This window comes from Choloepus didactylus, chromosome 3, assembly GCF_015220235.1.
Source record: "Choloepus didactylus isolate mChoDid1 chromosome 3, mChoDid1.pri, whole genome shotgun sequence".
NCBI lineage: Eukaryota > Metazoa > Chordata > Mammalia > Pilosa > Megalonychidae > Choloepus > Choloepus didactylus.
This window is the reverse complement of record NC_051309.1, coordinates 45,975,193-45,990,818: the sequence shown is the minus strand read 5'-3', so window position 1 is coordinate 45,990,818 and position 15,626 is coordinate 45,975,193. Positions and strand designations below refer to the sequence as shown.

The 15,626-nt window shown below is 34.7% G+C and overlaps 1 protein-coding gene across 5 annotated transcripts in view; it reads left to right on the top strand.

Annotated features, from left to right (window-relative positions):
* ATP8A1 (ATPase phospholipid transporting 8A1) overlaps positions 1-15,626 on the top strand; it is a 254,190-nt gene that overhangs the window by 71,202 nt on the left and 167,362 nt on the right. For 2 of the 5 annotated variants that reach the window (XM_037829703.1, XM_037829702.1), the window contains exons 7-9: positions 5,415-5,488; positions 12,236-12,305; positions 13,224-13,351. In XM_037829703.1, the coding sequence (XP_037685631.1) occupies positions 5,415-5,488; positions 12,236-12,305; positions 13,224-13,351 (272 nt within the window). Of the gene's footprint in view, positions 1-2,192; positions 4,340-4,663; positions 5,489-9,628; positions 9,703-12,235; positions 12,306-13,223; positions 13,352-15,626 lie in introns of those variants that run through there. The other 3 variants (XM_037829704.1, XM_037829701.1, XM_037829705.1) reach the window with 3 other exon arrangements.

Sequence of the window (15,626 nt, the reverse complement as noted above, 5' to 3'; positions counted from 1 at the left end):
AAGGCTTAATGCACTTGCAAAGAGAAGTTGCTCCAACTATTAGAATTAACAAGAAGTTGGTTTGGTGGTGAATTCAAGATAAATAGTCAGGAATTAGTAGCATTCTTATGTCAGCAATATCAGATTTATAAAAATATAGTGAAAAAGAGTTCTCATTCCTAGTGGCATTATGAAATGCTCACAAAGAAACTTAAAATATGCATATGAACTTTTTAAAGAAAGCATCAAAACTTAGTTATACAAATTCACATAAATATCCAGATATACCATATTCCTAAAAAAAAAAAAAAGATAAAAATATCTGTTGTTCTAAATTATTAATGTAATATCCCAGGGAAATTATAATTTTTTTCTCAAGAGTTGACTAAATTATTAATGTTATTTTGAAAAACAAACAGTTGAGAAAATAGAAAAATATTTGAAAAAACAAAAAACAATGAGTAAGGATTAGCTGAAAGTAGAATAGAGAGAAAAAGTAATTAAAATAGTGTGTATGTATCTGTTTTGCAAAAATAGACATAGATTAGTAGAATAGAATAGATATCCCTGGAATAAAGCCCATTTAGTATTTGATAGTGGAGGCAAAAATAATTGTTTAGAGGATTAATAAATGATAGTGGGATCACAGATTTCAGAAATAAAACATTTTGTACCTAACTCACAGCCTATGCTAAAATAAACTCCAGCTGACTAAAAGAGTAAAATGTTAAAATATTGTTTTTAAAAAATATACAAAATTGAATAAAGACTTTATTAAATATCTGCAGAGGCAAAATGTTCTAAATTTTGTTTTAATAGAAGTAGTTCTATAATTCAAGATCTATAGAATATTATATAAATTTTAAAACTAGAACACAACAAAAAATACAAAAAATAAGTAGGCAGAGAATAGAAAATATTTGCATCAAATCTGACAAAAGATTAGGATTGTTGTTATATAAATAGGAAATATGAAAAGAAACCAGATTCAGTGACATATTCAACATAATAAAAGTTGCAGATTAAAACAACAGAGAGGTCTCATTTGCTCTCTGTTCAATAAATGAAAAGAAACTTATATTTCATAATTTTTATTTTTCTGGGATATTTCACTTGTACACTATTATGAATCAGTACTTTGGATATTCGTATTAGGAACCATAATAAGGGCATTCTGGAATTTTATCCTAAGAAAATAATCAGAAGTAGGGGAAAATCCCTTCATGTATAAAAATGTTTATTTGTAGAATTATTTATTATAGTGAAAAATTAGAATACATGGATATCCTACAACAGAGAAAAGGTTTCATAAATAAATTATGGTTGGTCTATTTTGTGACAAGTCAATATTGTAATTTCAAATGCTGTGGCAACACAGAAAAATTTTATTCATTTCATTCAACAAAGATTTATTGAGCTCATGGCAGTGAGCTCACAGCAGCAAGCAAGACATATGAGGGTTCCTGCATCATAAAGTGTAATCATAGGTCAAAAGAAGAGAATCGTGTACACTGAGATGTCAGCTATGTAAAAATGGTTTCTTGAACAATAAGTGGACAGGTTTGAAAGCAGACTTACTTGTTGGATTAGCCAGATTGTGGAACAAGTCTTCCTTTTTTTTTGGCTTATATAATATTTTGTACAGTTAAAAATAAAATCAATAAAACGAAACCAGGAGTCTGATCCACAAGCCACTGTAATATGATAAACTTAAATCAAATGGATTTAGTTTAGCATTCTTTCTTTGCCTTTGTAAATATGTGGCAACTGTGGTTGCTTTTTTTTTTTTTTTATTAAATTCAGTTTTATTGAAATACATTCACACACCATACAATCATCCATGATATACAATCCACTGTCCACAGTATGATAACATAGTTATGCGTTCATCACCACAATCTATCTCTGAACATTTTCCTTACATCAGAAAGAACCAGAACGAGAATAAAAAATAGAAGTGAAAAAAGAACACCCAAATCATCCCCCCATCCCACCCCATTTGTCCTTTAGTTTTTATCCCCATTCCTCCACTCATCCATACACTAGATAAAGGGGGTGTGATCCACAAGGTTTTCACAATCACACTGTCACCCCTTGTAATCTACATTATTATATAATTGTCTTCAGGAGTCCAGACTGCTGGGTTGGAGTTTGGTAGTTTCAGGTATTTACTTCTAGCTATTCCAATACATTAAAACCTAAGAGGTGTTATCTATATAGTGCCTAAGAATGTCCACCAGAGTGACCTCTCGAATCCATTTGAAATCTCTCAGCCACTGAAACTATTTCGTCTCATTTTGCATCCCCCTTTTGGTCAAGAAGATACTCTCAGTTTGTGGTTGCTTTTTAATGGTCCTCAAAGAACCTACAGATTTGCCCAGGATGCACTAGTCATTCAGATTTGGGCAGACTTCAGCTCTCAAACATTAACAGTTCATCTCTACAGTTATTGCCCTGAAGCCTTTTTCCTGTTGCAAAGGGTTAAGTTGCAAATATCCAACTTTAAAAGAAAATATTGCAATTAAGTCATGCACAAGGAACCACATCTCCACTCTTGAAATGCAACCAGCTGCCATCACTGCCCTCGCCACAAAGAAAAGTTCTTCAAGTTGAGATGCAACTGATACTGTTCATAGGTTTTTGAGATAGGTACAGGTGGAGAATTTAGGCAAAGCATCTTGGAATCAACACATTCTTCTGGCTATGTAGAGAAACATAAAAGTGGTAGGGTGTATGCATGTATAAAAGTCACTCTTCAAAGCTGCTTTAATGCATGAAGTGTCCTCCATGAAATATATGTCCTTGGATAAAGACTTAATAAAAAGCTCTTAATAAAAATATAAATATGTTGAGGTCTAGAATTAGACAAACGGTTTGATTTTATATGAGTTTATTATGGTTTAATATTCTTGCTCTTTCCATAATCTCATAGTTGCTATTGTGACTTGAGAAATCTCTAGATAGTAGACTGAAAGCTCTAAATATTGGTCAGCTACCATGATTTGAGGACTAAAATTGCTTTGTCATTGATGTCCTCCAATTGAAATAGGTGTTCAAAGCATTTTTGCCATCTTGATGTTTGCTTGTGTCTGTTCCTCTTATGCACAAAGCAGATTTATATGGATTGGAGAATACCATATAAGGGGCCCAGAACCCAAAAGGAAAGAGAAGTCTTGGGTCTCTTTGAGAAAGTGATCTAAAACGTAGGCATCGTAAGGAGGAAGTGAGTTAAGTTCCTGCTTTCCTTACAATGATGTGAGGAGAACAACTATATAGCAAGGGAGCCCTTGATTTTCTCAGGTCACGGAGCCAACTACATTATACCATATTAGCCTTTAATTTAATAATCACAAGTCCTTCTTTTGTCATACAGTGAATAATTTGGAAAGCAGTGCAGTCATTTAGGGGTTTTTGTAAGTCTGTTAGACTTTAATACCATATTATAGACAAATTGATCATGATTTTCTGAAGCATGTAGTATAGTGGGAGAGAAAACATTGACACACAGGAGGAGATTAAGAACAGTTAAATGGTAACCAGAGTCTCATCTTCTCTAAGTGCAGTGACTGCAGAGAACTTCTATTTTGTTACCTTGCTTTCAGTTAGTACTATCAGAGCATTTTCACAGCACAGTATTTGAAGGACTGGTTTACATTAATATTTGCTGTTCTTTTATTTTTATTGTTTGCCCCTTTTTGAAAGAGGGAGGATTTGATTCCAAGGCCCCTGGCAATTTGTCAATTTCAGATACTCCAAATTTCAGATTTATGCTGAAATTGATCTTTTCTGAATCAAGGTATCCAGAGCTTCCCTACCTGGATAATCAGTGTGCATCCTACAGATAGGAAGGGCACTCCTCTTCCTTAATCTTGTCCTCCACCAGTGTATAAAGTAGAATTCGGTGGGCTGTCTCTGCAGTGATTTCTTATCATGATTCCCACTGAAAGCCCTGTTCTCTCCTTCCCCAAATAAAGAATTATTTTAGGGTTCAAGGAGATGTAAGGAGGGTGAAGAACTAAGGAGGCTTTTCTTCTCTTGGTTAAGTATTGAAACTTATTTTGAGGTTCCTTTGGCTACCAAGAGAGAAGGCAACTTTCATAATGTAATGTGAGTGGCAATCAGTATAACTTGGTTGTTTCAGTTTGCTAAAGCTGCCAGAATGCAATATACCAGAAATGGGTTGGCTTTTACAATGGGGATTTATTGGTTTACAGATTTACAGTTCTAGGGCTATGAAAATGTCTCAATTATGGCATCACCATGATGATACCTGGACTCTGAGGGAAGGCTGTGGGCATCTCGGGCACCTCTGTCACTTGGGAAGGCACATGGCCAGCATCTACTGGCCCTTCGCTTCCGAGTCTCCTTTCTTTCAGCTTCTGGTTTCAGTGGTCTCTTCTCTGAGCCTCTGTGGGTTCTCTCCTAGCATCTCAGGGGCCTTATCTCCCTCTCTCTCTCTCTCTCTCTCTCTCTCTCTCTCTCTCTCTCTCTCTCTCTGCTCTCTCCAGACTTCTCTGGGTGTTTCTCTCCCTAAGCTCTCTGGGTATTTCTCTCTCAGCTCTCAGCTTTTTTTTCTAGCTTTTATCCTCATAAAGGGCTCCAGTAAAGGATTAAGACCCACCTTGTATTGAGTGGGTCACGTCTCAATTGAAACAACCTAATCAAAAGGTCCCACCCACAATAGATCTGCACCCACAGGAATGGATTTCAAGACCATGACATTTTTCTGGGGTACATAACAGCTTAAAACCAGCACATTGGTCAATTCAGTTAAGACAAGGCATTACCTATTTGGTGCTGTATTGTTTGCCAAAAGCTATATGACAAACCTATTATCTGAATTAATTCTAGTAGTTTTTGGCCTTCCTGCATCTTTAGTTTGTCTTCATGCCATTCTTAGAAAATGCTAACAGTAAAGTGAGAAAGAATTTATTTTTAATTTAAAATACAGTGATAGTCCCATTAAATATACTTGTGCAAGATCAGGCTTTGCAGATAGTCAAATGTGGGTTTGAGTTTAAGCTTTTCCACTCACTGTGATCTTGGGTCAGTAACTTAATATACAACTCACTTTCCTCATCTTTAAATTACGAATTATAACTGATACCTGTTTCATAGTGTCATTGTGAAGAGTACTGACCATGTGTATGTCACTGATATTTTCTCCGCTTGTGTTGAGATTTACTTAAATAGCGTTGATATCTAAATTAATAAATTCCTCTTTTTTATTTTTACATCAGGAAGAGAATATGAGAAGTTGAGATGTCAATTGAGTGGAAAGAATGGATAGATTAGTTTATTAAGATAAATTTTGAGAAGATCAGTGGCTCTTGTTTGCCAATAAACTTTTTTACTGTATTCTGTGCTGCAACGGGTTTTAGAATTGTAACTACCTTTCAATGCAGATAATTAACCAATTCCCAGTTTTCTTTCAGGTAAATGTTGGAGATATAGTTATAATAAAAGGCAAAGAGTATATACCTGCTGACACTGTACTTCTCTCATCAAGGTAGAGATACCTACTGATGCTCAAACAGCGTAGAGGATGGTTTCTCTACCCTGCATTGACCTTGTGATTGCTCCAAGGAAATAAGGAATAAACGAAGAATTTTGAACCTCTCTAATGATTTTGAATTAAGCATTAAAAAATGTGTTGATTGGACTCAAAGGACTCTTTGCTGTTTACTGTATAAAATAAGTGATAGGAACTATATTTTATAATTAAGAGTTTACTTTCCCTCTAGGGAGGGTATGTCCAGATCCTTTTATGTGGGTCACAAACTCTTTTAAGATTTCCTATCATTTATTTTATATAATACATGCATTAGGCTCTATTGATTTTATCTTGTAATCTTTGCTCATGCTAAACTCCTTTATATCTCCCTGCCAAGTTTCTTGTTCTTAATGGTGAAGCAGTAATAAGAAAGTGGAATAAATGATTCCTTTTTTTTATCATACATTTTGAATTGCCATAGTCTTCTAAGAAAAAAATAAGTACTTTGCTCTTTCTTTTAAGTTCTTGTAGTTATTGAAATTAAATAATTTTTGTTTTACTCATTTAAAGATAGCAGTTAGTATTCACAGAACATATGATACTCTACCTCTTTAAAGAATGTGACTTTCAGATGGTTTTAGGTTTAAATGTTGTAAAACTAGTACTAATATAAATTAAGAAAAACATTTTTAATATTTCAAGGTTGTTTATCATCATTTCCTTGGACAGTTTTATTTGTAAAACCCACATATGAATATGGACTGTGCCTTTTTTTTCAAAATCTGTTTAATCAGGTCATTACTTAAAGTGGATCAATTTATGGCAAACTACTAAAACTTAATTGAATAAAGAAAAATTATCCAGATATTTAAACAAGTTGGTCTATAGGTAGTTAAAGTAACTGCAGGTAGTTATAGTTCCATATTTATAGTTAGTGCCTTTTTCCTGTAGGTTTTCAATTTTGATGGAGTTAGAGACTTGGATTACAGGAAAAATTATTACAGACACTTTTTTTTTTTTTGGTTTATTGGGGTTTTTTTTTTAAATTCAGTTTTATTGAAATACATTCACACACCATACAATCATCCATGATATACAATCCACTGTCCACAGTATGATAACATAGTTATGCGTTCATCACCACAATCTATCTCTGAACATTTTCCTTACATCAGAAAGAACCAGAACGAGAATAAAAAATAGAAGTGAAAAAAGAACACCCAAATCATCCCCCCATCCCACCCCATTTGTCCTTTAGTTTTTATCCCCATTCCTCCACTCATCCATACACTAGATAAAGGGGGTGTGATCCACAAGGTCTTCACAATCACACTGTCACCCCTTGTAATCTACATTATTATATAATTGTCTTCAGGAGTCCAGACTGCTGGGTTGGAGTTTGGTAGTTTCAGGTATTTACTTCTAGCTATTCCAATACATTAAAACCTAAGAGGTGTTATCTATATAGTGCATAAGAATGTCCACCAGAGTGACCTCTCGACACCATTTGGAATCTCTCAGCCACTGAAACTATTTCGTCTCATTTTGCATCCCCCTTTTAGCCAAGAAGATACTCTCAGTCCCACGATGCCGGGTCCACATTCATCCCCGTGAGTCATACTCTGCGTTGCCAGGGAGATTTACACCCCTGGGAGTCGGATCCCACGTAGGGGGGAGGGCAGTGAGTTCACCTGTCAAGATGGCTCAGTTAGAGAGAGATAGGGCCACATCTGAGCAACAAAGAGGTACTCAGGGGGAGACTCTTAGGCACCATTACATACAACTTTAGACTCTCCTTTGTGGTAATGAGCTTCATAAGGGCAAGTCCCATGCTCGAGGGCTCAGCACATCAAACCGCCAGTCCCAGTGTTTGTGACAACATCAGCACCAGTCCAGGTGTGGATGTCCAACACATCTGCACCTTCCCCCAGATCCTCAGGGCTGGGGAGGGGGAGGCTGTAAATATATTTTTTATTATCTGCCCAAATTACTCTAGGATGTGTCACTATTTCACTCCAGCCTATACTAACCTACCGTATCTCACTTCCTATTCAAAGTTCCATGCAATTATTACAGACACTTTTAATCAATCTGTCTCTTATTAGTTTCTTTGCTTATAATTATCAGGGTAAGTTTCTAAAGCTGAAGCAAAGATAATGTCCACACATGACATTCTAGGTATTAGCATGGGGTACTAGAAAGAGCTCTTCTTGGGGGTTAGGAGGCCAAGGTTCTTATCCTGGCTTGGTGCTTTTGAGCAAACTACATATTTCTCTATGCCTTGATCTCGCATATTCTAAATGAAGACGATGGATAAATCATCAAACTCTAATATTCCCTGAGCCTTCTTTTCCTTTGAATTGATAATCTTTATTTTAAACTTCAAGAAAATGTAACCAATGGAATCACTTACACTTAATGGTACTAAGTAACAGTTTAATTGTATTGAATGATTGACCAATTGAATGTTGTATTTATCTAAGAAAGTTAAAAATGATAGTCAAGCTCTCAGCAATTTAAGAAATTGTTGGTGTTTATTGGTTAAACTCTGAGACCCCTTCTTTTATCATAGAGAGAACCATATATGCTGAATTATTAATTACAATATTGTTATCTGCTCAAAATTTTGAAGATAATTAATATCTTGCCCTGACTTTATACTAAATTCTAAGTTGAAAGTTTTCAAAATATTTGTCATCTGTCTCTATCTAATCCTTGAAACTCCTCAGCAAGCTTAGTGCATATATTTCTTAAACTTTAAAGCATTTTCACTGGATTTATTTTCTAAACATTAAAAGAATTGACTGATGTTATCAGTATTGGTAGATTAGAGCAGTTTCTGTATCTTAATACATCATCCAAATCTCCTCCAAAGATTATTGTTTTTAAAAACATTATCTGATTCATTGTTTTTTGTTATTTAGTGGGATTCAAAGAATAGTACAAAAGTTGTGATATTAGACAAAAATTTCTATCGATATGGCCAAATACCACCCTACAGTCATTTTTTTTTTCTTGAAGGGATTTTTAATCATCATTTTACAGATGTAGAAATTTTGACTTCAAGTCTTATTTTTAGCCACTGTAGTTAATGACTAGGTCAAGGTTAGAATACTTAACTTCTAATCTGTCATTTTCATTATGCCGTGCTGTCCATTATCAAATAATGTTCACCTGTAAGTGAGAACCAATTAGCAGTAAGAATAAACAAGTTTGTAATATTTTAATTTCCCTGTTATTAATATTAATATTTTAATTTTTCAGTTATTAATTACTACTAGTGCATCTTTGGTGAAGTAATTTGAATTAAAGCATGAAAATGGTTGGAAGTTATTGTGTTTCATTGACTTCAGTTTTGACATGAAGAAATGAAAAATATCACATATAACAAACAAACAAATTTATGTATTTAGAAAGTATAAAATAGAATAAAATAATTCAAGTTAAGATAGGTTCTTGGAATGTTTCTTTCATACCATTTCTGAAAAATTTGCCGTGGATTTAAGAATAGGCTTACCCTCCCAAAACAACTTATTATTAAATTACTAACAAGACTGCAGTTATTCCTTCTAATTTCCTGTGATCCATGTCTCTGCAGCTTTACATTGACATTAATATGGTATTTATGTAATTAACTTCGAAAATGTTTTGGACTCAGAAATTTTTTTAACAAATTTCTTGTTTTAATGGAGGAAAACCGAGTTTAGTATGCTTTGCTTTTCAAAAACCTAAAAATGGTTTCCACAATTATTTCTTTCCTTCTTGGGTAGGAAGGGGCATAAAGTGGGTGGCATGGGGGTGAGGAGTTAGAGGAGGGAAAAGATATAAAATATATTTGCTCTCGCTATAAAAATGTTTTTATTTTAATTTGATAAGTTTTGAGAAAAATTTAACAATCAAAAGTTTTCACACTAAAAATTGAAAATTGAGCTTAATAGCAAATGAATATTCCTTAAATATTAAATGTTTTCTTATGCTTTTAGACCTGATCAAAATAAGTTTTGAAAAAATTGGCATTAGACATTTTATTAACATGTATTATTTTCTACAATAATTTCAAACTTCCTGTCTCTTTTGTCCATTTGTTTGTGTGTTTTTTTTCCTCTGTTATTCATTTTTTTTTCCGTTTTAATTATTTTAAACTGGGACACATAGGTGGCAGTAGGGGAAATAGTGAAAGTGACCAATGGGGAGCATCTCCCAGCAGATCTCATCAGTCTGTCCTCAAGGTTAGAACCTACCAAGTTGTACAGGATGCGTGTATGTGGGTCCTCACCCTAAACCAGAGATTAGTTGTACCCAAATACGGTTGAGTTCTGGGCCTCTTCCTTTAAAACATAAACTTAAAAATATTTCTTCATGATGGGCACTTCACAGATATCTTAAAGGCCTTTTATGATTACAATCTTGGATGGTGTTTGTCCCTCACTGGGCTGATTCAACTCCTATTGGTATCAATAGGAGTCCAAAAGACATTAATTTTAAAGACATTGAAGAGATTTTGATTTCCTATTACATTTATTAATATGTATTCTTATTTAGCAACATGCCTGAAATACTAAGGCTTAATTTATTACCACCCCAGGATATTGTTTGTAACTATGTTAAGCTTTCATGAGGCAAATGGTTATTGAGAAATTAAGATTTTTCAATATAATTGTTTTATTCTTACATTTGAAAATTTCTATAAATTCTATAGAGTCCCTTCAGTGATTGAGACTATAATTTGGGCTTGTATAGGGTTTATAGAGGACCCCCTGCACAAAGCTGGATGTTGTACATTTTGTACCGCATGCTTCGGGATCAGTTTTTATCTCACTTGTAACTAGTGGCAAAGTGCACGTTACTGTGATAAATTTCAGCTGTCTTCTAGTGTTTGTATTGTGATATGCATCTTGTTTAATTTCTCCACTTAACTAATTCAAAAGCCTGCTTTACCTCTCTGACTGTAGTTTGTTTTTGGATGTCATAATTTGCTGAAATATTTATTATCTAGCATGATTCCTTATCTGAAACTTCTTGCTACCTTTTCACAGCACTATTAAGAACTGCTTCAGTAACAGCTGTCTTAGGCAATTATTTACAATGTTCTGAATTTGGATGGATATTTTTTATTTGCCCTACTTGAAATAGAAGTCAGCCATTTAACTTCCTAGAAAAGTTGCTTTATGAAAAAAAGATAGATGTAGAATTAGAATGTTATTCTCATTTTAATGTGAGAATGGCTTTGGATAAGTATATTCATCAGTAAAATTTTAATGCGTTTTCCTGCCAGAACATGGAATCAATATTGTTCATTTAGCATTTGTTCATCATCATGCTTCCATATTATCAGAAGATGTATTTTATAATTGTGCAAGCCATTTATATTTAAACATATACATAAGCAAGTTACAACTTAGGAGCAATTGCTGCAGCCAAATTGCCATGGTGACAGCGATAGAAAGTAAAACTTTGACTAAAGGATAGAGTGATAAGGAAAATATTGAACGATTTCTTTAGTTGGGGAAAAGTAGCCCTTAAGAAAGAAAAGTCCATCAAATAAACTGAAAAGCTTGCAGCATAATTTTAAAATGAGTGTAAAATATTGATTAATGTCCAGGTATATTTCACAAATCTTCAGGTCACAAAATTAAGCTAAATGCTCATTTCTAAAACATGGAATAGTCTATTTTTGCACATGTACAAATTGGAAGCTGATTAGAAAATTCCTGGTGTTTATGACTTGAAAATTTCTTTGTTTTTAGAGTACACCTGCTTATTGCAAATTACATTCATAGTTACTTACATGACATTAGCCAATTAGGCTTATTATATTACCAAGTGCTAATAAGATTGATTTAACTTCAGAATGCGTCTCCTTATAATCGAGCAGATTATACAGCTGGGCTACAAATTTGCATGTCTGTCATTTCTGGGCAAATAAAGTCTGTGTGAAAATGGGCAGGATATAAGACAGTTGGGGATGTGGTGCCAGTGGTCAGACTGGAGAACCCATTCCCCTTACCATAGTCATTCCACTCCAGGTTTTACTAAAACACTGTGGTGGGGGCTCATCAAGTGCATCTTCTAATTCAGGTCAAGGGAAAATATGGTCAGGTTGGCTGAACTGAGTTTTAGCTTTTGCTGCCACAGGAATCTCTGAAGCAAATAAGAGTAATAGGAGAGCAGGAACAGAAAAAAATATGAGAGAGAAAAGTATATATCCACTTTGATTATAAAATCTGTTCATACAATTTAATGTTACAGTTCCTATGATATTATTCATCATATCTGAAAGAGTAGTAAATATAAGTTTGTAGAAGCAACAAGCTGGAATTTTCTAATCAACTACTTTCTGTAACCAATTTACATGTGGACCATAAGCATGAAATCTCATTTGATATTTTTGAGCTAGAGATACATTTGGACACAGAGCTGCTTTGCATTTCAGACATGGTCTGTGTTGTGTCTGTGTAGATGAAAAAATTAGATATAATGTGACAAATCTATTCATTTACATTATCTTGAAGACCAGTAGTGATTTTTGTAAGGAAATTGCTTTTGAGTCCTCCTGGCTGAACAACTGATCCATAAGTTGTCCTGCATGGGCTCTGCCTCATGGCATCTTGCTGTTAGACTGAAAATTGTCAAGAAGCTAGGCGACCATAGTGCTGTCTAGAATGAAAGGCTTCAGTGGTCTGAGCATTTAAATAAGTGTTTATTTTTATTATGTTTTCCCATCCCCTCTAAATCTTTGTGCATCTCTATTTTAAACAACAGTGAGCCCCAGGCCATGTGTTACATTGAAACATCCAATTTAGATGGTGAAACAAACCTGAAAATTAGACAGGTAAGATCTAATACAGGTTTATCATAATTATTGCTGTTCTATTATGTGGAATTAAAGGCTTTGTTTCTCAGTGTTAGTGTACCAATTACAAATATTTTCTCATTGAACCAGTTTAACTGAAGTTTCATAAACTGGTATCATTAACTACTATGGAAGACTTAGACTCACTTGCCTGATAAGACATGGTCTATCATAAAGATACTATTTGTACTTCTAAAAAATGCTTTATATAATAGCCAACACTGATGATAGAATAATAGTTCTAAGTCATAGTGTACTTACTTTCTCCTGTTCACCTGACCCAAATTACTATTTTGCTTTGCCAGATTGAAATGATGTAGTTCCCATTGCTGTTTTAAAATTTTCACTGATCTCAAAAAACAAGTTAGATTTCTTTATTTACTTTTCATACCATCCCTAGAATGAAACAACTGTAAGGTTTTCTTTTTGAAGATTTAAAATGGACTTTGAAAATGTATTCCCTTAGTTTCCAGGTCAATGGTGAAAATGAACTGTGAAAAGTTGGGATGTGGTGGAATTAGATCATTTAGGCAAGAACTGTTTTGGAGTTTTTTCATTTGTTATTCATATCCTTTTTGTGATTCAGCACTAAATGCTCAATATTAATTTTATTTTTTGGAGGCAAACAGTTCTTTGGGAACTTACTTCAAAATATCTTTACAGACTAGTATATAGTCTCTTTAAATATAGTTTACAGCTTTCCAAAAAGCTGCGCTATTCTTATGCTAAACTCTGTGTTCTAGGGAGAGTACTGTAAAAGGGGGAAGAATTGCTTATAAAATAGCAGGGTTTCTTAGATATGAGACTTCTGTATGCCTAGATGAATTCAGAAGCCTTCCCTCCCTGCCCTGCAACTTATTTAATATGCTCTTTACTTGTTTAAAAATTTTTAAACAGGGCTTACCAGCAACATCAGACATAAAAGACATTGACAGTTTGATGAGAATTTCTGGAAAAATTGAGTGTGAAAGTCCAAACAGACATCTCTATGATTTTGTTGGAAACATAAGGCTCGATGGACATAGGTATGTAAAATTGTCTTCATAAAAATACAGAATTCTCTTTGTGACATTGTATTGCTGAGTTTCTTCCAAGCTTATGTACATATTTTCTTGTGCTCTGAGTTTGATTACTCAAAAATTTTTTTAAGGATTACTGTATGCTATCCAGAGTCTAGAGCATTTGTGAAAATACTAGGCTTTTAGACTCAAAAGGTAGAAGGCATAGCTGAAGACCTCCTCAGGATTCCTGCCAACCTGATAAGTGGATGTTTACAGGGATATATGGGTCCAGATTTCTGGAATATTATAAATAAATGTGGGTAAATAACCTGTGACTTTTTATTTGACCCAGATAGTTACATTGTAACTCTCGGTGTAGTTATAGACAATCTCCATGGTCTGGACTCTTTTCCTGTGATCCTCAGAAGCGTCAAGAAGTTCAGATTCTACCCCTAAGGGATTCATTGTACTGGATCATTTTTTGCCACCTTCTCTATATAGTTCCATATGCTCTTTTCTACGCCATGTTATCATCTATAGTCATCTTTGGTTGTCACTTGCTTTCTGCCCTTCTCTCATCCTCTCTTCTTTTCTGCCTCTTCCATTCAACCAATACTCTGTAGGTTGCCTAGTTCCAGGTGTTAAAGATACAGCAACAAACAAAGCAGATAAATATTCCTGCTTTTGCAAACTTGCTTTCTTGTCTGAGGGAAGCACAAACAGATAAACAATTAAATGATAAATAAGTAAATTCCATAGTATGTTAGAAAGTGAAGAATGGTTTGGAAAAAATAGCACAGGATAAGGGAGATTGAAAGTCCTTGGGAGAGTGGCCCAAGTAAGCCTCCTTGCGAAGGAAACATTTGAGCAAAAGTGAGTAGGAGGTGAGGAAGTTAGCTATGCGAATATCTGCAGAGAGGATGGATTCCAGGCAGAAGGAAATTATTCATTATTATAACATTACATGATCTCAGAGTAGGACGGTGCCTGGGGTATTTATGGAATGTCAAGGAGGCCAGTATGACTGGAATGGAATGACCAAGTAAGAGTGTGACTAAAATGGGGCCGAGAAATAGTTAGCCAGATCAGGTAAGACTTTATAGGCATTGTAGGGGTTATATTCTGACTGAAAGTGAATCCATTGGAGAGCTTTGGAGGGGGGAGATATGCAGTTCAATTTTGAACTTAGTAAGTTTGTGATGTCCAAACGGATGTCAAGGAGGCAGTTGAATGTGTCTGGAGTTTGGGAGAGAGGTCTGGGTCATGAGATAAATTTGGTATTGTTTGCCTAGATATTTAAGGCCATGGGACGGGAAGAGATCACCAAGGGTGATGAGTATAAATGGAAAAAGAAGCACCCCAAGGGCTGTCTTGAGAGTCTAACATTAAGAAGTTGGGAAAAGTGGAACCACTAATGAAAGAGACTGAGACCAAGTTGGTAGCATGGAAATCAGAACAGATTGAAGAAACTGCACCGAGGTAAAGGTAGTAAATAAATTGGGTCAGATGTTGCTGATGGTCAGGTACAATGAGACCAGAATTACTTGTTGGGTTTAGCAATTGGAGATCATTGAGCTTGATTAGAACAATTTCAGTGCAGCCTGATGAGAATGAGTTTGAGATAATGGAAGGAAAGGAATTGAAAATAGCAAGTAAAATCAGCTCTTTTCAAGGGATTTTGTTACAAAGAGGAGCAAAGAAATGGGGTGGTAGCTGGCAGGGAAGTTGGGGTCTTTTCTGCTTCCCCCCTCTCTCATTTCCCCTTTTTTCCTGCCTCCCCTACTTTACAGTATACCAACCAGGCATTTTGTAGTGGCCAATTTAATGTCAGCTAAATGCACTAGTTCAGCCTACTTGCCTGAGAGAATGTTATCAGTGTTTTCATTGTTTTGTAATTGAATTAGATTATTTGAATTCTGTAGGACAGGTCAAGGTACCCTGAACCCTCATTCTCACTCAGACTCACCAAAAGCTTTCATGTGATTTTTTAAGTAATTGTTCCACAAATAGCAGAGTGATTTTTCCATTAATATATGGCTATAGGCTAATGATAGATTTGGCCATTTATACCAGTACTCTTTCTGTATTCTGACACTCCTAACTGGCCAACTTCCATTTGTTATCAGTTCCCCATCAAACTGATGCCTAGCAAATCCATGCTGCGAAGGAGAAATTTTGTGTGATGGTGCCAAGATTTAGGGTGCAGATAGAATTTATATAATATGCTTAACTTTGTATGAAAGATAGAAGCCGATTTGATTTTTGTATTTATAGCACATTTGAGTTTCACTGTGATTGT